General features: G+C 38.0%; 1 protein-coding gene across 1 annotated transcript in view; it reads right to left on the reverse strand.

Moving 5' to 3' along the window:
- Positions 1 to 24,614, reverse strand: part of LOC107597073 (dynein heavy chain 2, axonemal-like) — a 156,265-nt gene that overhangs the window by 77,872 nt on the left and 53,779 nt on the right. The window contains exons 25-36 of the mRNA XM_016287985.1: positions 21,104 to 21,186; positions 8,952 to 9,132; positions 8,351 to 8,489; positions 7,670 to 7,887; positions 7,424 to 7,525; positions 7,218 to 7,343; positions 7,023 to 7,133; positions 5,818 to 6,006; positions 5,617 to 5,720; positions 3,026 to 3,215; positions 2,754 to 2,934; positions 2,066 to 2,193 (exon numbers count right to left, since the gene is read on the reverse strand). Of these exons, the coding sequence (XP_016143471.1) occupies positions 2,066 to 2,193; positions 2,754 to 2,934; positions 3,026 to 3,215; positions 5,617 to 5,720; positions 5,818 to 6,006; positions 7,023 to 7,133; positions 7,218 to 7,343; positions 7,424 to 7,525; positions 7,670 to 7,887; positions 8,351 to 8,489; positions 8,952 to 9,132; positions 21,104 to 21,186 (1,752 nt within the window). The remainder of the gene's footprint in view (positions 1 to 2,065; positions 2,194 to 2,753; positions 2,935 to 3,025; positions 3,216 to 5,616; positions 5,721 to 5,817; positions 6,007 to 7,022; positions 7,134 to 7,217; positions 7,344 to 7,423; positions 7,526 to 7,669; positions 7,888 to 8,350; positions 8,490 to 8,951; positions 9,133 to 21,103; positions 21,187 to 24,614) is intronic.

The following is a 24,614-nucleotide window of genomic DNA, read 5'->3' on the forward strand; positions in this document are numbered from 1 at the left end:
AGAGAAGCTCTAAATTTGCTTCAATACATGTGTTAAATGCCCATAATGCAATTGCATGTCAACATTAATTCATGAAATATAATTGGAAAGACAATAATTGAAAGCACAATTGTTTTTGAATGAAAAATAATGACAGACAAACACAATGGGTGCAAGTTATGTCTGTGATTGAGAGAGTGACAGAATGCAAAAAATTGCTGAAGCATAAAGGTGAGGGCATGTGTGTGCCCATGAATACCGTGAATATGTAACAGAAGGAAGCAGTGTGTGTGAGACAGGGTAACCGTGTCAGCTCCGTTTCCACACTGCCCACTAACAGTCTTACTTATACAGACACTAACGCACACACAGAAACACGCGCCAGAGTCACGCTAGGCTGAGCAGACTATGGACTCGCAGGGGACAGTCATCTCGCTGTCAGTTATGGCTCATAACACCAAGACCTGCACACTCCGGTGCGTCGGGGCAATACTCTCCCGCTCTCTCTCTCTCTCTACCATGGCCTAGCATTGATATGTCCATTTCCTTTCATTTGCAAAGGTAATAGTTCTCTCTCGCAAGCACGCGATGATTCTGCCGTATTGACTATGCAATGGGGCGTCTGGATGAGGGCCGAGTATGCCGGGACAATCAAATCTGCCATTGACATTCTGTGCTTGGCTGGGGCCGGTGCTGGTTCCCTTCCCAGCTCTCTTAATCTCAAGTCCATTATTTGTAATTCTGAGTCCAATTCCCCATGCCAGTGCTGCTGCCAGCCCGCCTGGCCTGTGTACGGCATCAACAAATGAGGCTTCCCGTTTGGAGCGTGCAGGCAGGGGGAAGAGAGGGGAAGCAGCCAGTGGAAACTTGTGGGATTTGGTCAACCACAGGGGTGTGTGTTTGTGGGGTGTGTGTTTGTGGAGTGTGTGTTTGAAGGGGTTGGCATTACGCGTCGGTCGGATGTCTCTCGCGCAAACGCATGCGTAAACACACAATTGGCATGCCTGCTGCGTGTTGGAGGTAATCCGATGGCAGGATCAGCCCCCTGGAGTGTGTAAGTGTGTGTGTGAGCCAGTTCATCTGTGTTTGCCTAACTGTGTTGATCTCCTCCATCTTCAATAGAATCTAGTATCTCATAGCACTCTCACCTCCTTCAGCTATAGTTTTCTATCCGTATACACTGAACTCGAAAAAATTACTCAATTAAAAATTATTAGTTGGTTGTGTTAGTGGTACGGACATGCATGATGTCTCAAATCTTGCTGCTTTTTGAGGAAAGGTGTGCTATTACTGCATCAAGTGAAGCTTACTTTGGACAATAAAATGGCTGCATCAAAGACTTGGTGTGGGCTTTTTTTTTAAATAATGTCTGTAATTAACCACCTAGCAACCTCTTGGAGCACCTGAGAAACCATTTGGCGATGCCCTAACAACCATTCAGACCATCATAGCAACTGCACTGCAAAACCCTGGAAGCCCCTCTAGAATTGTGTAAAATATACATCCTTTACCATCCAAAGGTTTGGGGTCTGTACTTTTTTGTTTTGTTTTTTGAAAGTAATACTTTGATTCAGTAAGGATGTATTCAATTGATCAAAAATAACATTGTTACAAAAAAATCCATATTTTAAACAATTGCTGTTCTGAACTTTCTATTCATCAAAGAATCCTGAAAAAAGGGTTTCCACAAACATATCAAGCAGCACCAAATTATCATATTAGAATGATTTTTTGAAGGATCATCTGACACTAAAGACAAGAGTAATGATGCTGAGAATTCAGCTTTACCGTCAAAGGAATAAATGATATGTTAAAATATAAAACAGTTATATTAAATCGTAATAAAAAAGAATTTTAGCATTGACACGTCACCATTAAGTATTAGGCTTTAAAATGGGAAAAAGGTGCATCTCTTCTGCTCTCAAGGTTGTCAGTAGATGAGACCTAATTCTAAATGGTTTAAAAGTGATCCTTTAAGTGTCCATTTTTTGTTTGAAAAATCGTTGGTGTTATTCATGTGAAACCATTTAAAGCTTAAAGAATATAAGAACTTTCAGACTATGAATATGAAGAGTTTTATGCATACCTTGCAGTTATTGAAACCCTCTGCAAAAAGCGTGATCTCAGCTATAAGGGTGGAATCTGGCACTACCATAGAGATCGGCCGAAACATAGACTTCAAATTATCAGGCAGCTCAGTGCGGCCAGCGTAGCCTACAGAAGAAACATACACACGCAGAAACAACAGGAACTGAGGTGATGAGAACCACAAACACAGACTGAAACACATATTACCAACTCTATAAAGATATTTCAAGGCATAGACCACCCCAAAATTTTAATTCTGTCATCATTTATGCAATTGTTTCTAGTCAATTTATTGATCCAGTTTACAAAAACGGTCTCAATGATTCGTTAATGAATCAGAAACAATGATCCAGTAATAGCGGCTAAAGTTACTGTATAGGTGAAGATTATCAACAACTAACCTTAACCCTTACCCATGTCAATTTATTCCACATAAAGCTATCATATGGCTTCAGAAAACCTGGAAAATAACATGCGAGTCTATTTTTAAGCTACATTTTTGTCATTTAGGAACTTTGCAGCCTCAGTCATAATTTACTTTCAATATATAGGGAAAACATTTTTTGTGTTTCACAAAACAAAGTAAGTTGATGTGATGGAAAAACATAATGGTGAGTAAATAATAACAGAATTTTCCTTTCTGAGTTAACCATTCCTCTTAGAACAACAACAAGCAGATTGAGTACCTGGGTTCATAGTGATGAAGATCCCACAAGACCAGACCAAGCTGATCTCTCTCCCCTCAAAGGTGAATTTGTTGAGTCCCGCAGACAGAGCAGACAGGATGGATAGGATCTGCTGAGCGACCACGGACAGCACCTCAATGTTTATACGGTTAAACTCATCAAAACAACCCCATGCACCTGTCTGGAGAGAGAGACAAATACACATATTCAACAACAATACATTAATTGTTCTTAGAGTTTAAGTGTTTGTATGGATGTAGTTTAATACATACCTGAGCCAGGCCAGAGTACATGCGGCCCATAGATTTGAAGTCCAAGCCTTCTGAGCAGTTGACCACAATCACGTACATGCCCAAAGATTTACCCAGATCTTTAACCGTCTCTGTCTTCCCAGTCCCAGCAGGGCCTTTGGGAGAACCGCCCCGGTGCAGATGCAGCGCTGTGGTAAGAGTCATGTAGCACCTACACCGAAAACAAGAACACTGTCTGTAATACATACAGTACATATACTGATATATACATTATGACAGTTAGACATTCATACAAACACTGCAGGCAAGAAACTACAGAAATAAAGTGCTAAGGAAGTGACAAAATTATTCTGTCACAATCATGGCTAGTTATGGCAAAAATATAGACATGCATAGAAGAGACCATATCTATCACTTTCTACTTCATCATGTTTTATTGACTTTTCAAACCATTTTACCCTTACAGGAGGATTTGTAACAATTTTGTTAACTTCTATGAAAATGTTTTAGCAATCCTTAGGGCTAGGACAGAAACAGAGATAGACACACTGGCACACAAACTGACATTCGCTCAAATCACATGCATCCGGAAGCACATACACACATGGAGAAGAGACAGACAGACAGGCTTAAGCACATTGTCCATGTCCTTGAGTGGGCTTAAGATGTCACCCTCTCAACATAATAAACCCGGATTAGATCCTTCCTTTCATTCCACTGGAGGCACGTTCTGTGCTGATTTTCAGCAGCCTCTGAAGGCACACAACAGGAAATCCGCCATTGACTCCTGACTCTTTCTAGCAGGAATTGCTGCATAAATTCATGTTTCACATTTTTGCATTTTTGTTCTATTATCACACAAGAGACATCTGGAGCACCTCTCTCTCTCTGCCTCTATGTGCAGATGTGCTCTGCTGATGGGGAGGTAAGATCTTGACTGATAAGGTTAATGACATGATCTCGGTCTCTCCCTCATAATGACTTGGATAATGGCTGAAGTCAGATAACGGCATCAGAGTCCCCCATAATGATCATTATAAACCAGCTGATTGCATCAGTCAAATGTAAGGGTTGACTGTAACACAGGACAGGATATTGATATATCTAGCAATCTGAAAGTTATGGTATAATATGAGCGTGTAGGTGATTATATCTCAGCTGAAGGTTATATTTGTTGGTGGTTTTAATACTTCTACATAAGTCTAACACTACAGGCTTCACTCTGATTTTACTGTGTGTTCTCTGGTGAACTGGGGGAGCTGGTCATCAGACATTTTGATTTAAAGGTTCATTCTTAAAAAGCCTGACAAATTTTTATTTTTTTGACAAACATAAGATGTATCAATGGCAATGGAATACGTAAAAAAAAAATAAAAAATCTGAAGTTGGACCAGAAAGTGAATTAAAGCAGACAATAAAGTGCCTGGCATATAGAGGAAGCGTCCCGGAGTGCCCTTCATAAAGATGATTGAGGGAATCTTTAGAGATGTAATTTATGAATGGCTAATTTCTAAAGAACCTAAAATAAGCATTTCTAATTTGTTCAATCACTTCATTTTTGCTCACCACATAATAATCATACTCCTAATTCTTTACTTTTTATTCTAAAATGTGCAAATTAAGAAAGAAATGAAGCTCCCACTTTATATTGAGTGGCCTTAACTACTATGTACTTACATCAAAAAAATAAGTGCAATGTACTTATTGTGTTCATAATGTACATTTACATTTAGTCATTTGGCAGACGCTTTTATCCAAAGCGACTTACAAATGAGGACAATGGAAGCAATCAAAATCAACAAAAGAGCAATGATATGCAAGCAAGAAAACGAGCAGTAAATGAATAGAGTGCAATTCTAAAAAAGTATTTTTTAAGTTAAAAAAAAGAAAAAAAAGAATAGAATTAGAATAATATATTGTACTGCAAAACACTTTTGACAACACATGCTACTACTGATGTGGGATACGGGTAAGGTTAGGGACAGGTTTGGTGGTATGGGTAGGTTTAAGGGTGGGTTAAGGTGTAAGGGATGGTTCAAGAGTATAATTATAAATGTAATTACAGAAAATAATTACAAATGTAATTACATTTTTAAATATTAATACAATGTAAAAACATGTATGTACACAATAAGTGCACTGTACCAAATGATTAATTTTAAATGCAAGTACATAGTAGTTAAGGCCACTTAATATAAAGTGGGGCTGAAATAAAAAATAAAGAAAAGAAAAGAAAAAAGTTTGTCCACACTTTAGACTGTTTGATGTTACATTCAAACCACCATGGAGGTCTTTCTTCTTTATATGTTGATGTTTTTTTTATATTCATGACATTTAAATGTTTATGACATTTTTTATTTTTCATTATTTATGACATTTAAAACATTCAGAATTCATGCACTTCTGGAATATCTACTACTATATAATACAGCATTCTGGGCAGAAAAACGCATTTTTTATTAAGTAATACAAAACAGTATTTGTTGTGTTTGTTATTTAAGTAATAATTCATGCATCCAAAGGTTTTTTATATGTCCAAAAAAAACTCTTTGTTTTAGGATCTACACATTTAAACCCCCTTCAAATACATTGGTCATTGATTGATGTGTTACCTGTCTGTGAGGGGGGTGATGACCAGACGACCAGAGTTGCCTAGGTACTCGTAGCCATAGCGGAAGTGGGTATTAGTCTGTTTGACGATGCAGTCGTCCACATCCTACACACACAGACAGAGACATTTAGAGGCTTTTGGCGATCACCTTCTCCCTATTCTATATGTTTTCTCCATCCCACTATCTTATCTCCCCCCTAACCTTGTCCCAGTACAGGCGGAGTTGGCACAGCCAGTCAAAGGCACTGACATCACAACAGCCTGCTTTGGCCAGTTTGCTGATGACATCACGGGCGTGGACCTCAACAGTGACCAGGGCGACGATCTTCAAGCGTAGAATCTTTGATAAGTTCCCTCGTATGGCTTCAGAGTACTGACTGAGCATGGACACCTGGGTAACACAATGCAAACACTGATTATTAGAAGACAGACACACTCAGACACAACGCAAACTAATTTTATGGATCAGGGGTTCCAGATCAAACCTAACCATAGTTACTCCAAACATAGTCAGTAAACCTCAGCTGAGACGTGTAATGTAAATGTAAATTAACAACAAAAAAATCCCCACCTTCCTAAAGCCCTAGAAGCCATGCTCTGAGACTAAATCTCAACTCTCAAAGGCACAGAGACAGGCATGAGCCATTCTCAGTGTCTCACTGGCTTTGGCTTATAAAATGTGATTGGATTAAATTCATTTGAGCTGCCGTCCTTAATTAACTTGTGTATCTAGTGCATCCTGTGCTCCAAGTACAAATGCACATGAAATGAATAACTCATTTTCAATAAAGGGTTTGAGTGAAGTCAGCAGTGTATGTGGAGTTCATCCACTAGTTATTAACAGACTTGCATTGAATCAGTGCCCGCAGAACTCCACAGAGAGCTCTGCAGATTTCTGCAGAATCAAGAACACCTGTCACTCCTAAAATTCTACAAATCCCCCACTGCTAACATGGTTGTTAATTAAATATTTGGGCTCATTTTATTTCGCTTTCAGCTACTAACAAGAGTGTAGTACTCTCAGCTTCATTTAACACCATATTGTAATCCATTCCACAGAATCCCACCTATTTCTACCTAGATCGACACAGAAAATGGGGGAAAATCTGCAGATTCTGTCTAGATGCAGTTATTAGCAAAAATGAAGACTGTTCACACCACATCCAATGTAAATTTTTTAAAAATGAAAATAAAAAGAAATAGAATTTTCTAACACGTTTCCATCTGTCACTGGTGGGACAAAAAGGTAATTGTTGGACTCAACAAACCTTTACTGTGCCTAACTATTTTTCCCAGGAGGACAACGGCAGCACAATTCAACATAATTCATAAATTGTCCTTTTTGGTGTTTAAACAGGTGACCTTTAGATCACTGTCCCAAATCTGTAACTGCCAAGTTCTTCTCACCTGTTTCTTTTTGAGTGATTTAAGAGCAGCCTTATCTGCTCTCTCTTTGCTGGTCATGAGTGCTCTGGTGACCTCTGTGGTCCATTGGATTTGACTGGCTGTGATCAACATCTGTTAAGACAAGCGAAGAACTTTGAAGTGGAATTACTGCATTCACACAGATACAGAAATGCATACAGACATACACACACTCACCTGTCCAGGCCAGTCTCGTACCCATTTGCCCCTCTTCCCTGGCATCTTCTTGAGAGCCATCGAGCAGTTCTTCAGACAGTCCTTTAGAGTCCAACGCATGGTTCGCTCGACATCACACAACCATGCCTACACATACAAGATGAAAAGCTCAATGGATAGTGCATTTGTCAACAAAGACTGTGTTGGACTTTATGTTGGAAACACACCTCCACTGGCCCCTCCAGAAGAACAGGATGAGTGAAGTCAACAAACTCCCCATCAGCTGAGAACATCCCACTTGCCTCCGACTTGTTGTTATTGATCCCAACCTACATATACACAAGCAGAACATTTAAACTAATGCTCAAGCGTAACCCTATACATTTCCAAAAAAAACATATACATACATACATATACATATATAAATAACATGACATAAAATCATTCAGTATAAGATTTTGGTGCATATGTACTTTGTTGATGCGGAGACTTTTGATGTTGTCAAAGCACTTCTTGAGGTGTGGCTGCACAGCTTCAGGGTTGCGTGACTGGCCCAGGATCTCCAGAAGGTCATCGTTAGACAGAAAGTAAAACCGAGGAAAGATTTGCCGTTTGGTCTCCAGGTACATGTCCAGAGACTTCTGAATCTCCTCTAACTTAGTGTTCATTTCTGAGAGCTTCTCTAGAAGACCTGAAACAACAGAAAAAAAGGATATGTCGTTTATTGACATTTTTCTGTCTTCCTATTCAAAAGTGTAATACTTTTTTTTTTAACAGTAGAACTGGTTATATATCATCTCAATCTCAGAGGGTACTTCAAGTAAATATTTTAGCTAAAAGGGTTTGACTAACAAAAAGTCCCTGTAGTACAGTAATGAGAATCACCACTGAGAATGATAAAAGTTGCCAAAAATTTTTTTAAATGACTGAATGAATTATGTTTGTGCTTAGTTGTCATAATTCTGCAATGCAACAAATCGTAATAGTTAACAGACCTCAGTTTTTAATGCAAAATAGATTTTTTTTTTTCAGGTGAAATGTAACCTGGACACGTTTCAATGTTGCCAAGATTTCTGCCAAGTGAACTGACCTGCTCCAGTAAAGGCTTTTTACAGTCGCTGAGGGTGGTCAATTCCAGAACCACCTTTTATTACCTGGATGGTGTGTTCCTCTGAGAGCATTTTTGTCCTTGTCGAGTCGGTCCATGATGATCTTCCAACTGGAGTTGACGTCATCAAATTCAGCCGTCTCACGAACCAACTGTTTACGTATGTCATCTGCCAGAAAGATGTTCTAAACAAAGAAAAAAATCAATGGATGTGGTAGCGGACGACCAAAATGAAGAATCGCACAGAAGGGAAGATAAAAGTGTTTGGTGCTTGGTTGGAGCCATCACAGGTGTGTTTACAAACACTCATACACACAGGAAATCCAGGCTGACAGCCACTGTTTACTCTCCTCATCAGCTACGAGAGAACAGATGTGTGACTCTGAACTCCGCTATGTGTGTCTCTGAGACTCTAATCTTTTACAGTGAGTTTGTGCATCACATGTAGAGAGCGGACTCCACTGTGATCTAGCACAGTGGATTGTGATTGGTGTTTATTAAGAACGAGCAGGGTGTGAGGAAGGTCAGGAGTGTGTTGTGTACAGCATATGCCTGGATAATGTAACCACAGACTTTTAAAGCACAAGAGAAGCATTTGGATGAGAAATGTGCTGTATAAAACTGTAGGAATGGCTGTGTGTGCGTACCTCTAGATACATCCACTGTCTTTGTACAGTGAGGATCATTTCGATGACTTCCAGCACCAGAGACAGACTACGTTCCCAGTGATCAACTTCCTTTTCAAATGCTTTGACGAAACGAGATGCTTTCATTACAGAGAGCGTAACCTGGTTATCCTCCAGAGCCTGGAACACTTCATCTGTTCCCCTGAGCACACACACAAACACGCACACAGTTTAGAAGATACATTTGTAAAAACATCTCATAGACCAGTGGTTCTTAACCAGTGGGTCGGGACCCACTAGGGGGCCTCATAACACTTCCAACGCTGAAAAATGCTAAAAACAATTTTCAAATAAGCTAAAACAGCTAAAAATCCAACAAAATAATTTATGCCATTTTGAAAATGCCTAATTTGAGTGGAAGCACAAACTCGCTGTTTTTGTAACTTGACAGTTACAGTTTAAGCGCAATAAGACATGAAAGAGAACTTAGTTTAGTACTCACATGCCATGTGACAGATGCTTTCTGTGCGCGTGCTTCGGATGTGTGCGCTCAGAAAACCGTCTATCAGAAGTTTAAACTAATATATTTTAAAACGCATGATTTCAGCACAATAGACATGATAATCAAAGCCAAATAGATGTTTTTTTAGCAGAGTATCTATCTGAGGTTGTGTTACGAATCCTGTCCATGGACTTCCGTCCGATCGCCACCAGAGGTCACTCGTCCATCATACTGACTCTCTCACTACACAGACTGTTACACGTCACCATGGACTACATTTCCCATCATCCATTGCACTGATTGGTTACAGCTGTGTGCAATCAGTAATATTGGATTAATATTATTAATAAATATTTGAACCATAATAAATAATATTTTGGCATTCAAATACATCGCGAATAAGAAAATGATTTTGATTTTGTGTCGAATGAGAGACCCAACGTTGGTTTCAGTTTCGTTTTAGCCCAAATGAATTCGTTTTGGCTTGTCGTTTATGGCTTCTTATATTTTTAATTCTTGTTCTTTTCTAAATAGGCTACTGTTAAATTGAAATGATTTGTTGTTGAGAGAGGAGAAAAAAATAGCCTAGCTATGTTTACAGTGTTTATTATAAACAATGTTTGTAAACATTTCGCGTCGGCATTAGGCCCATTTCTGAATGAAATAATAAAATGCGACTTATACGCGACTTGTGTTTTTTTTCTCAAAAAAAGCAAAAAAAATTTATACGCGTAGCATATTTTAACCATGCAGCAAACCTTTTAAAATATTTTGATAAATTACTGGAAAATAAATAAATAAATGATATTTAAACCGTTGAGTTAACCGATTAAAATGAGCATCCCTAATCTGAGGTACCAGCTGTAAAGGCACAGCCCTATTCTGGAAAAGGGGGCAGGGAGCAGCAGCTCATTCGCATTTTAAGAGACATGCATGAAAACAGTCGGTTATGTCTGTGATGGTAAACAGCTGGGAAAGAAATCGCATGTTTATATTAGATCTGTGTGGCAGCAGCGTAATATAGGCTACATGTATAAATCAATAAATCCACTGCTCTCTTGTCTCCTCTGAGGCTGGGGTCTCTAAATAGTGTTCTGTACTCATCAGTGCAGCCAAAGAAAGAACAGTTAGCCCGCCATTTTAAACAACGAAGACTCCTTCAAACATCTGTTTTACTACATTTGTGAATACATTTACCCTCATTAGTACAGCCAAACCTGAACATGGACCCAAAGCTTATTCATAAAAGGCACAGTCACAATACAATTGAAATAAAGGATGGTAGTATAAAGAGCTCAAGGTTCAGCCTGTTAATAATTTGGACAAACTATCACACATCCCATTCTAGCCCGCGCACACACAGCTAGATGTACGAAGCAAACAAAAGAGAGGACAAAGTGAACAGCAGTGGCTCTCGGCCCCCCTCCTTGGCATACTGCGTTGCCATGGCAGCAGCCTCACGCGCTGCCGCAGCCGTCTCCATGCCAACGGGGGGATGAACGGTGACTGCCAGCACCTGATGTCCGCATGCACATGCACAAACACACATTCTAATACATTAACACAAGCACACAAACTCTCACTCTCACAGGCACAAAACACGTCACACATCTCTTGATTTCTCAGATTGAAGCCGCAGGTGTGTGTGTGTTTGTGTGTCATTCATCTCTGTTTGTCTCTGCCTCTCCATCTCCCCGAGCTCTAACTGATGCCCCTGCATGCAGAGTGTGTGCATATGAGCAATGGAGAAGCCCTGCACACACACACTTTGCACATCCAGGACAGCAGTGTTAGTTTGTGAAGTACACAAGGGGATAAAAAAAGAGAAAAAAGAGAAAAGGATGAGTGTAAATACCTCAAAAAACAATCTTTCTTTCTCTTAGAGGAAGGAAAAAGGCTGAGAGAGAGCACAGGGCTGATGGGAAAGAACGAGTTTTATTTGTAGTGCATTACTGAGGAAAGAGAGAAAGAAGAAAGGCAAAGAGAGTTCCAGAGAGGAGGAGAGAATAAGAGGAGGTGAGTGACAGTCGTGGGCCACCTGACCTCCAGAGTGACAGCATGAAACGAGGCACAATCTCTCGCCTGCGGCACCTACCGCCACACACTCAGAGGAATAATCGACACAAGGGGATAAAAAAAGAGAAAAAAGAGAAAAGGATGAGTGTAAATACCTCAAAAAACAATCTTTCTTTCTCTTAGAGGAAGGAAAAAGGCTGAGAGAGAGCACAGGGCTGATGGGAAAGAATGAGTTTTATTTGTAGTGCATTACTGAGGAAAGAGAGAAAGAAGAAAGGCAAAGAGAGTTCCAGAGAGGAGGAGAGAATAAGAGGAGGTGAGTGACAGTCGTGGGCCACCTGACCTCCAGAGTGACAGCATGAAACGAGGCACAATCTCTCGCCTGCGGCACCTACCGCCACACACTCAGAGGAATAATCTGTCTGTTTTCGAGTCCAGGCAACATGACAGACACATATAGCATTCGACACACATCACTGAACCAGAGCCTGAGGAAAAACACTTTACACACACACACAAGTGAAGTCCAAGAGCATTTATGGTTGAGGTGAATCAAGTTGTCTGTAATGGCTGATATGAGTTGAATTCACAGTTGCACATAATGAACATTTTTAGGAATGAGATCAAGAGGTCAGAACACATTCTCTCATGCACAGTAGTTTAAACTTTATGTAAAAAACATTTGGTATATTTTAAATTAGATTAAATATTTTTTAATAAATTGTTTTATTTTTTATTTAAATTACACTAGTTTGGGGTCAGTAAAAATGTTTGCAAATGACTGAAATGATTTGATCAAAAATACAGTAAATACTGTGAAATATTATATTGAAATTATATTGAAATAAATGTTTTCTATTTTACTATATTTTAACATTTAATACCTGTTATGGTAAAGCTAAATTTTCAGCAGCCATTACTCCAGTCTTCAGTGTCACATGATTCTTCAGGAATCATTCTAATATGCTGAAACTTTTCTTATTATTATTATTATTGATGTTGAACAGTTGTAGCAATTTTTAAGGATTGTTTTGATTAAGAGAAAGTTCAAAAGAACAGTACTGTCACTTTTGATTAATTGAATGCATCCTTACTAAATAGAAGTATTAATTTCTTACTGACTCCAAACTTAGTATACAGTAGTGTATATTTTATTGTGATAAGAAACGTCAAGTTGTCTGTAATGGCTGATATTAGTTGAATTCACAGTTGCACATAATGAACATTTTTAGGAATGAGATAAAGAGGTCAGAACACATTCTCTCATGCACAGTAGTTTAAACTTTATGTAAAAAACATTTGGTATATTTTAAATTAGATTAAATATTTTTTAATAAATTGTTTTATTTTTTTATTTAAATTACACTAGTTTGGGGTCAGTAAAAATGTTTGCAAATGACTGAAATGATTTGATCAAAAATACAGTAAATACTGTGAAATATTATATTGAAATTATATTGAAATAAATGTTTTCTATTTTACTATATTTTAACATTTAATACCTGTTATGGTAAAGCTAAATTTTCAGCAGCCATTACTCCAGTCTTCAGTGTCACATGATTCTTCAGGAATCATTCTAATATGCTGAAACTTTTCTTATTATTATTATTATTGATGTTGAACAGTTGTAGCAATTTTTAAGGATTGTTTTGATTAAGAGAAAGTTCAAAAGAACAGCATTTATTTAAACAGTTACCTTTTGTAACACTTTAAATGTCTTTACTGCCACATTTGATCAATTTAATGCAACCTTGCTGAATAAAAGTATTAATTTCTTCTTCAAAAAATGTATTGTTGACCCCAAACTTTTGAGTATTAGTGTATTGTAGATTACAGTAGGTTCTTGTAAGGTTTTTTTTTTCTTTCAAAGATTAATTTTTTGTGTTTTTTCCCCCCCTTTATTACAATAGGACAGTGTAGAGCAGACAGGAAGCGAAGTGGAAGAGAAAGAGGGGGCGGGATCGGGAAAGGTCTTCAAGCTGGGATTCAAACTCGGGACACCCATAACGCAACGGCATTGTATGTCGGTGCACTGCCCACTAGGCTATCACTGCCAACAATTCCAGTATGTTCTATTTAAATATGTTTCATAATATAATATAATATATCATATTAATATAATATAATATTAGTATAATATAATATTCACATATTGTTATATTAATATAATATAATATATCCTCTGCTCCATGTGTAGAGAGCATGAGGTAAGAACCCTTTGAATCATAACACAGCTTTAATCAAGTTTAAGTGCACTTATGAGCACTTGGTGTTTTGCCCCGAAGCCACCATAAAAATATAGCACAATAAACGCGAATGATGATGGTTGAGAAAGAAGAAATCATGTTAGTACGCTCTGCATTTCTGCATGTTATAGTATATGAATGAATGACCCATGAAGAACTCCTCTGCTGACAAAGTTTTGGATTATGATCATCAAAGAAAGCATTAAAAACATATATCAGAATATAACAGGATATATCTGAAGATGAATGGCAGAGAACCTGCTTAAATCCTCAAACCCAGACAGTTAATATGAGCTTTAAGCTATTACAGTATAAGTGGATTATCAGGATGCATATAACTATAATAAAGAAATATTACATAACTTTAATCCCAACATTACTGATCAATGTATAAAATGACTAAAACTGGCCATTGTTTGGTTGTGGTTCAACACTCTTCAACAGGTGTTCAATTGAAATCTTTTTATACTTTTATTCAGCAAAGGCACATTAAACTGATCAAAAGTGACAGTAAAGACATTTAACAAAAGGTTTCTTTTTCAAATAAATGCTGTTCTTTTAAACTTTCTATTAATCAAAGTATCCTGAAAACATAAATCATGGTTTCTCCAAAATTATTAAGCAGCACAACTATTTTCAACACTGACAATAAGAAATGTTTCTTGATATTTGAATGTTTTCTGATCTCTTACCAATCCCGAACATTTGAACAATAGTGTGGACATTAGTATATGTAGATTTTTTTACTCAAATGTTATTTTCTTTTATATATTAGTGTTTTGTCTATTATTTTCTACTGTTGCTATCATTTTAATAATATTGTTCTGACAGACATCTGTTATGGGAAAAAAACAAAGATATTGTTAAATATGTATGGAAGCATACAGCATGGCTGCTATGAGAGGCGGCGTCTCTCTCACACACTCAGAAAGGCTGTAAATTATCACCTCTGCTATAAGTGATCACACATTCCACCCGCCTGCCGCAGGCCTCTGATTCAGACCAATCACCGGAGACCTGCTCAATCTCCTGTGCTCTCAACTCTTTCTTTCTCCCTGCCTCTGCCTCACACACACATGAACATTAGCAGAGGGAAAGGTGCAGTGATGAGAGGATTCATTCTCTCGGTCTCTCTCATATATATACACACACAGCACAGCAGCTCTTGATCTGTCATATTCGTCACTCTCATCACATCATCTAACTGTGTGTCTTCACTGCAGGCTTTTTCGCAGAGGAGCAGCAGGTGAGCGAGAGGACTGAAAATCCTTGACTTCATTACTACTGCCACAGCATTATCACATACAGCTATCAAAATAAGGGACTGTGTCATTTTTTTAAATCTTTTTAAGCAGCAATATTTTCCACCTGGAATTGATTTTCACTTTTATAATGACAATTTTTTAACATCATAAAAAACAGATACGTTGCCCATTTATGACAGTTACTTGAACTGAATCAACTGCAGTAAATTCTCTGCACAATTAAGGCTGTTATCTGTAAAATCAAAATCACCATACAATACAAAAGCAGCTACAAATAATGCACAAAATATCAATAAAATAAAAACTGTTAGAATGCGTGCTGTCAAAAAGCTGATTATATATATATTTTCTTTTGAAACCAACTTAATTTTAGCTACACATTCACCAGTAGTTGCCTTTGAGACAGTAAATGCAGATATTTGACAATTACAGCCATTACAGTGTCTGCAGAGACACTAAACCCATTATTACAACAAAATATGAAAATATTATATATTACAGATAAATTCACTAGTATGCTATTAACATTTACATATCTAGGAAATTTTTTCCACTTCCAGTGACATTTTTCCTCCAAGCCATGGTTCATTTCTGACTCTTTTCTGATTATAAATACTTTAATTATAATTACTACAGACTAATCCAAAGTTTCAAAATGCTTGTAACTGCTTAAAAAAAGGTAAAAATGTTATATACAAAACAAAACACAAAACAACCAAAAATTAAAAAGGGGGCATAATTTTGAATACTGTCAGATTTAGATGACTTCAGTAAGAGAAAAACAAGCAAGAAGGATAAATAAAGAGAATTACCAACTAAACACCCCTTCCGTTTCTCCATTATTAAATGCTTTTTTTTTAACAAGACTTCAAACATCTCCATCGATCAAGAGTATTTCTTTATCTCTCCCTCTGTTTCATAGCAAACACAATTCCATAACCTCTTTGAATGAGTCTACAGTTTGGGTGTGTGTCCGTGTGTGTTTGATCAATGACTTTTCCATTCGCCCCGCTGTCATGCGGAGAGTTCATCAGAGAATGCTGAAACTTATATTTACTGCAGGGTAGTAATTCCTGCAATGCCTTTATCTCTCTTCCCATCTCTCTCTTTCTCTCTGAGCCCAATCAGGGGGCTTGTGGATGTTAATTGAATTGGGCTGAGGGTCTCTTTCTAATGTGCAGCAGATGGTCAGGGCATTCCTGCTTCCTTTATCTCACACACACATGCACACATCATACACGTGTATACGAACACATAAGCACATATAAACTCACACATATGCACACACACTAGGTGGCAGTGTTGTACTACCCTGGCCCAATGAGTCACAGTTATAGCCCTAAAGCCATTATAAAGCAATGAATGCTGATCATTTAGAGAAAGTGACCATGTGTGAGTTAGAATGTGAAGCTTTGCTCTATGCCTATAGAGTAAACTCAGTCTGCTTACCAAGTAAAGTGCCAACCTAGGCGGTTTCTTAAATGCATACTGATGTTCAAATTGAAGCAACTAATGTCTAAAAATGCTGTCTATGTAGGCATCTCACTACATTCTGAACAGCCTATAGGTACTAAATCGCACAAATTCGCACACACACTAACAAACAGTGTACTAACAGAAAAACACATAGAGGAGGACATGACCTCTCAAAATAGCTAGTCATCAGCAAAACTAGGCTGGGACGTTCATCTGCAGCTGTGTGTGTGTGTCCAAACAGCAGCATATGCGTGTCAGGACAAAAATGTGCACTGTAGCAAGCTGTAAATAAAATACAGTGTTGGTAAGGAAAGTGTATGTGTCTAATTTAATTAGAGAAACTAGCATATGCTAAAAGTGTTTGCATCCACGTTTTGTCCCGCATCATTAAAGACCAGTTACGACTGCTGGGAGAGTACATCGGTCAGTCGAACCTTCGGTGAAGGATGGTTTTACCACATATTCTGCAAAACTGTCACTCGTGCAACTGCAGAGCAGGCAAAGAGATGCTTATATGCGCCGGGTTTATACAATGGGTGTGTGTGTGGCACGTACAATGCGGGGCTGTAGGTGGTAATTACAGGTGATTTGCACTCCGTCCTGCTAAATGTGTGGAAACGCTCAATTATAAGTACACGGCAGCAAACAGAAAGCCTCTTCACTGCAGGACCATTAACGCACACACAGCTCCATCTGTGTGCGAACACTTCAGCTTCTATCATGAATACTATCATCATTAATCATCTTTTCTCCTTGCGGACGGGGCTGTCCGTTATTGAGAGCCTGAGTAATTTGGAATTGATTCTGTCCCCTGTATACAACCCCACCGCTGAATACTACAAGACTATGAAGGACATAAGTACAGGCAGATCAATATCTTAATGGAGACCACAGACAAAAATTAATGGCTAATTCAGAGCCCCAAAAGAAACTTTTTTGAATTTAGAAATATATTTATTTTAGTGTTTGCTTTATTTATGCATTGATTTTCCAATTGAGAATGTCTCCACAGGAAGATTTTGTCAGATTTAGTTAACATTAAGGAACAATTTTGCCCCAAAACTGCAGTTAATTACAAACAAATGTTCTTATCCATCAAGAAGGAGAACATAACTTTTATTGTTTTATATATAACATTTATTTAAAATGACTACAGACTAACCCTCCCCCTAAAACGTTTTAAAATTAAATGTGCAGCTTTTTTTTACTTCACTATTAATATATAAATATATATATATATATATTAGGGCTGTCAGTCGATTAAAATTTTTAATCTAATTAATTACGTGTTGATTAATTAATCTAATTAATCACAAATTACATTTCGCTGTGAAAACACCCTCAAAAGATTATTTAAAGCTATTTTTGTGTTAAACGAGAAAGTATTAAGAAGACATTACAAAGAGTAGCTTTAGAAATAAATATGACATTTAATTCAACATAAAATGTATTACACATAAACGTTTAGGCAACAACGGCCTAAAACAAACTATGGAACATAAAGGAAGATAATTTGAGAAACATCTCAGTTTTTTTTTCATTCATCCAATGGAAGTCATTGGTAACCAAAACAGCTTTGTTACCAACAGTCTTCAAAATATCTTCTTTTATCTTCCACAAAAGAAAGTTAGTCATTCAGGTTTTAGTAAATGATTACAATTTAAATTTTTTGGGTGGACTATAACTTTAAAGTCCCCCCCCCCTATTTTAAATTAAATAATACTCTAAATAAGAAACTAAAACTGCCAACAGGTGGGGTAAATGTCTTTGAGTAATTCATTCATTCATTCAATTCATTCAAACGGCTGACTCATATAGGAATTCAGTAAATGGCTCTCTTTATGAATGGACCTTTGAATCATTGATTCACCCGATTTGTTCAAAATCATAGACTGTAAATAAAGATGGACGACCCTCCTTCACTCTCTTCCATTGAAGAAAAGTGAAGCCGCCAACGTCCCAAAAGGGCGTAGCCATATTGTGCTGATTTGGGACCAGAGTCTGCGCAGTAGTGAGCGAAGTGGAGCTGCGCAGAGTCGATCGCGAGCACGCCCCTGACCCTTTTTTAATTAGCATGACTGCTCCCATTTTTGTTTTGCTGATTGTCGTACAAGAGGCTTATGTTAAAATATGGTAAATACAACTCCAATCTCATCTGAAGATCCCCAAAAAGTCCGCTGGTGCCTCAGTTTGCTCAGAGAAGCTGTCAATCTCAGCTGTCAATCATGACGTCACACTCCCGATTTTATAGCATCACATAACTAAAACCAAACTTGCTTAAAAAAAAACGAACACTTGAACTTACATCAGCGTGATAAAATCTACATAAAATGACAAAAACTTTGGGAAAAAATTGATTTGAGGTGTAATTTAATTATTTAGTTTGTCTCACGTACCATTAAATTACATGGAGAGGGAGGGGTTTATGGCCTATACTGGGTCCAGCCGCCTGGGGGCGATCGAAATGTTCTGGCTTCACTTTTGAAGACTTGTTGTGCGGCACACTTGTTCAAAACGCGGATTCATTCAGAAACTAAACACCGCTGTGTTGCTCGGAGACGCACAACAGTTCTGCTGTGGCTTTATAGTTAATATTTTTGTTGCCAAATTTGAGCAAAAACAGACAATATTGTGTTAAAAATATAACACAATATTAACTTCTTATTTACTGAACTGTTGTATAAAATGTATAAAAACATTTGCACTCGTTATATTCGGGAGTCGGGACAAACAGCACTCATGTGATATCCTCTCGCTGCTCTTGTGATATCACTCATCATATGAGACAAAAACTCATACAGGAGCATTTTTGCACCAATATCTTGAATTTTAGGGCATAACTGCATTTATGGAGTTGTTGCCCTGCACCATATTTGTCAACTGGGTCAACTGTTTGAAATCTAAGATGACATACAGGTCTGGGGGCGGGGCCAGTGCGTTAACTGGGTTGAAATATTTTTATCGTCTTTTTTTTCCATAACTAATTATTAAGTTAACACGTTAAACTGACAGTATGGAACTGCTCTTACATCAAAATGGACAAATAGCTAAAGAATTTCACAAACAACGCTTTTGACCTGTTTCCGATTCATCCACGCAACTCGCACATAAACACGCTGATACACGTGCACACACACTGCTTCCAGCTAAATACAAACAGGCCTGAAGGCATTTTCAGAAAACTTTCAGCCCTTGGGAAGGAGGCTGCTTGTACAAATGATTCTATTAGATTAGAGCTTTTGTGCAGCTGCCATATGCACAAAGCATCCTCTCCAGTTCTTATCTGCTCACAGCTCGTTTGTATAATTGTAAGCACTAAACACTTTGTGAAACACCCGAATGGTCTCAATCAAACCCAAAAGAGCAACAGCATCATTTGAGCTCATCTAAACACTAGAATGGCTTTTCCCGCTAGTATTTATTCGTTCATAGACAGTCAGTTTATGTTCTTTATTGGACCCTTGACTTGTTTGCCCAGAAGGCTTAAAGCAGCCATTCTGAGTCCTGCTCTCTAAGGAGATTGATAGTAATTATCTTTGTGTCAGAGCTCAAGGTGCCCTGGCATTGATAAGCCATTTAGTCTGTGTATAAAAACATGGCTTGCTGTCAAACACGGATTTGAACCGGACACTGAGCGAGCAATGCTGTCCGGCCAGTGGCTGTGATTCACACACCAGTGAACTGCCCACCTAGACAGTGTTTTTGGGCATCAAAGGTGCATTTAAACACTGGATGTGTTTCAAAACCTACTGAGCTATACATCTAGCCAGAATTTTTGGATATCAAAGGTCCATTCAAACACTGGCTGTCTTTCAAAACCTAGTGAGCTGCTTATCTAAACAGCATTATTCCACATCATAGGCGCATTAAATCCGATAAGAGCATTTAAATATGCCTGTAATGCCCAAATTTCTGTCCAGTAGGCAGTAGGAGGTTCACTAGGTTTTAAAACACAGCCAGTGTTTTGTCTCATTTGCTCGTTCTTTCTGTGCCATACAGAGTAATATGATAATGTGGAGTTACTGGCTCCTCACGCACGGTGGTTCTCCCCTGCAGCAGGGCGCTCCATCACGTTAAGGAATGGTGTTTTTTAGGCTATGGCTTGTTTTTGGCACTAATATATTCACATTACAGTGCTATAATCTAACATCCTTCATAGCCACTAACAATCCCTAGGTGGACAGGGAGTCTGCCACAAAAAAAAAAACAATTCAGCAATTACCCCTCGACTGGACAAGCATGAAAGTTATGGTACAATTATGTCTCAGTAAAAAAAAATCCAATATATCAATTAGGCAAAGTCAATTAGGACAACTCCCCAATTAGAATGGAAAATCTGCTGGTGGAAGCTGTAGGCTGTAGCAAGCTACTAGGGAAGACAAAGTGTTTCAGACATTCAGTATGAATTTTTTTTTTTGTTAACTTTGTTGTTTTCTTTTTCTGAAGGGAATTATGCTGCAAATGATACCTATTGCGAAAATAAAATAAAATACTTTCTTGTTTAGTTGCATCAACTGCTGTGTGAATAGGCCCTCAGGCCAGGGACTTACAGACAATCTCTGCCACCTGAAGAAGCTGAATCATCATTATCATCTTTTTAATATTCTGCTTATTGAGCACCTCTGCAAGCTTTTGACTTTTGACCTTCTGGAACCTCTGGCTCCTCACCTCAGTTTGTGGTGACCTTTGTCTTTGTAGGGTATGATGTCCAGGGACGTTTCCTCCCATGTCTTCGTGATGCCTTCCAGTGTCTGTAAATCAGAGGTCAGCATTAGGCTTTTTAATGTTAGCACTAATCTTTCCAGACACAATCCACCTCAGCACTGAATGCCACATCGTATTAGAGCTGGAAGGGCAGCCATCGGTCTCGTGGGGATGTTAGACGGCTAGTGACAGGGAAAGAACATTGATTGGGGCCCCTGCAAAGTTCCCCCCACAATAAACGTCATAGATGGAGTCTTTCTAGAAACGCCAGACATGTGCCAATGACACATCTCATGTATATATTTTAAAACCTAGCAAGCAGCCAACCTAGACAGCATTTTTGGACATCATTCAGGCATTTAAACACTGGCTGTCTTTTAAATCCCAGTGAGCTGCTCACCTAGACAACATTTGTGACCCTGGACCACAAAACCAGTCATAAGGGTCAATTTTTTTAAATTGAGATTTATACATCATCTGAAAGCTAATTAAGCTTTCCATTGATGTATGGTTTTGTTAGGATAGGGCAATATTTGGCTGAGAAACAAATATTTGAAAATCTGGAATCTGAGGGTGCAAAAAATCTAAATATTGAGAAAATTGCCTTTAAAGTTGTCCAAATGAAGTTCTTAGCAATGCGTATTACTAATCAAACATTTCTGATCTTGATCTTTACTTAATATCCTAATGATTTTTGGCATAAAAGAAAAATAAAAAATGTTGACCCATACAGTGTATTGTTGGGTATTGCTACAAATATACCCGTGCTACTTATGACTGGTTTCGTGGTCCAGGGTCACGTTTATCGGAATCACAGACACGTCCGAACATTTGCTATGTTTCAAATATAGTGCACTGTCTAACTAGACAACATTTTTGGCCATCATAAGTGCATTCAAACATTTAAACACTGGTTGTGTTTTATAACCTAGAGAGCTGCACACCTACAAATCATTTTTGGCATCATAGGTGCATTTAGAGATTCAAGCTATAGCTGAATTTTTTAAAAACAGTCAGCTGCCTACGTAGAAAACACTTTCGTGCATCATAAAGGTATTGCAAAATGTTTCAAAATCTATTCAGAAGCCTACGTACCTAAATGCTCAAACATTTGGTTGTTTCTCAAAAGCTGAGTTTTATCTCAAAATGTGAGCTGCCTTTTTGTTGTATTAAAGTCAACATAAAGCTGTTTGGTTTAAAAGTAACTTCTGTAAATCAGCTCAGTAACTGAGCTGTAAATCATACATTGCTATACTATTAGCAATAGACAATGAACCATTTTTGTCTGCAAAATTTGGCCAAAAATTATACGTGACCACACCTTTAGAGCTAAAAAGGGAGCCACCTATATTGTGAGGACGTTAGGCGACTAGTGGCAGGGAAATACCGTTAATCGTGGCCCCTGCAAAGTTCCCCCAAAATAAACGTCAGAGACAGGGTCTTTCCAGAAACACCAGTCGTGCACCATGCCAACGATGCTTCTCATTTACACTCTGTCTTCCTCTTCTTCTCTCTCTGCGAGTGACTTCTAGGTGAACCGCTCTGTGCTTTGGGGGTTATGAGGGTTTGCTCTCCCATTGCCGCTCTCGAACCAAATCTGTGTTGTTGTAACCTCTGCGAGCACAGAGCAGAACGTCTGGGAATCTCCCTGGGCCGAAAGTGAGAAGAAAGAGAGGAAGTAGGAGAGAGGGGAGGAGTACAGCCTCCCACAGTCTGACAGCTGGACAGGGCAGCTCTCCTCTGCAGGGGCAGTAAAGGCTGCGCTGAAGGAAATTAAGCACAAGGCTCATTTCCCCTGTGGCTGCCACACATGACCTGCGACTGCAGCCTGGGGACAGACGCCTCCAGCAGCACTGTGCTCATACTGTACTGCACTATTACTGAACACCGTCCAGGAAATTTTCCTTTTCAAGTCTAAAATAGGACTATAAACCAGTCGACTCATAGGCCTGTTTCACACATGCTGTGTCTGCAACACTTAGCTCGTGCTTTTACACTAAAGGCATTTCTGCTGTGTAGCAGCTCTATACAGAAAATAAAGTGACTGCTGGTTTACTACATTGCATATTTCTTCCAATAACAGCCATAAATTAAAACAAATAATATAATGGATATCGGAAGTGGGCCATTGAGAATTATTACAAACTTGGTAGCCATGAAATCTAATTTACATGAGGAGGTGGAATGACATTTATATCCAAATGGTTTACACAGAACCCAAAGCATAGCTATAAACTGCTTAAAGCGTCTGGATTGAGTCAATCTTTACTGAATAAAAAGTGCTCTTTGTGAATATGCATTAGCTGACATGGAGGTGTTTTTCAAGAAATGGGGGACTTATTCTTCTCTCAGTATTATGTTGCTTCATAAAAGCCAATATTACAAAAATATATAGTTTTAATAAAATGTTTACAGTTCATGTTCAACATTTGTTTCTGATGAGTTTTATAAAAGCCTGTTTAGGCATCAGAGAATAAAACGAATAAATACACTACAGTTCAGAAGCTGGTAAGCTTTTTTAAATGCTTCTGAAAAGTCTCATGATCATCAAGTCTGCATTTATTTGATCAAAATTTGTAAAATATTACAAATGTGTTAAATATTGTGAAATATTACAATTTAAAATAACTTTCATATCTGAATATATTTTAGAATGTAATTTATACATGTGCATGCTTAATAATTTTGTGGAAAATATTATGTTTTTTTAGGATTCTTTGATGAATACAAATTTAAGAGAATATAATTTTTGTTATAACTTTGTAAAAAGTGTTTTAATTTATTGCTTTCTTGTTAAATAAAAGCATCAACTGCTTAAAAAACTCAAACATCAGAGCAGTAGTGTAAAAAAAGTTAACTGCGGCTTATGATATCTTGTGATTGTGACTTTAATTCACTCAATGTGATTTTAAAACTCAAAACTGTAAATATATTTGTCATATAAATAAGTATATTTGTCACTTATTTCACAATGTGAATATTTCATTTACCTTTTTAATTTTTTTACTCTGAGACAGAAACCAGTAATGACATGCAGCAAAACAAAGCTTGGCACTAAAGTGCTACTTTTATTGCTGCTCATGTGCTGAAATGCTGTAATGTGGGCGACAAATGGGAACCAAAAAATGTGCCTGTAGTGCCACAAATGCAATGTGTGAAACAGGCCTGAGTTTTAAAGTAATTAAAAATCTGACTGTAGTATAACCCTAGAACAGTCTGATAACTTTGTACTCATGAACACCACTGCCTTTACATTCAAACTGTTTGACTAATGAAAACCACATCTGCACTGCTGCCAGACTCTTAGACTGGGGCTCTCTGCTGGGTTCGTTCTGACTACCGGATGTCACCCTGAGGATATCATCTTTGACCTTCTAAACCTGACCTCTGACCATAATCCTCCTGACAGTGACTTTCCTTTTCTCTTTAACATACCGAACCTCTGAGGAGCTTATGCACTGCGAGAGGAGCAGAG

This window comes from Sinocyclocheilus grahami, unplaced genomic scaffold (genome assembly GCF_001515645.1).
Source record: "Sinocyclocheilus grahami isolate Dianchi unplaced genomic scaffold, SAMN03320097.WGS_v1.1 scaffold227.1, whole genome shotgun sequence".
NCBI classification, from domain to species: Eukaryota; Metazoa; Chordata; class Actinopteri; order Cypriniformes; family Cyprinidae; genus Sinocyclocheilus; species Sinocyclocheilus grahami.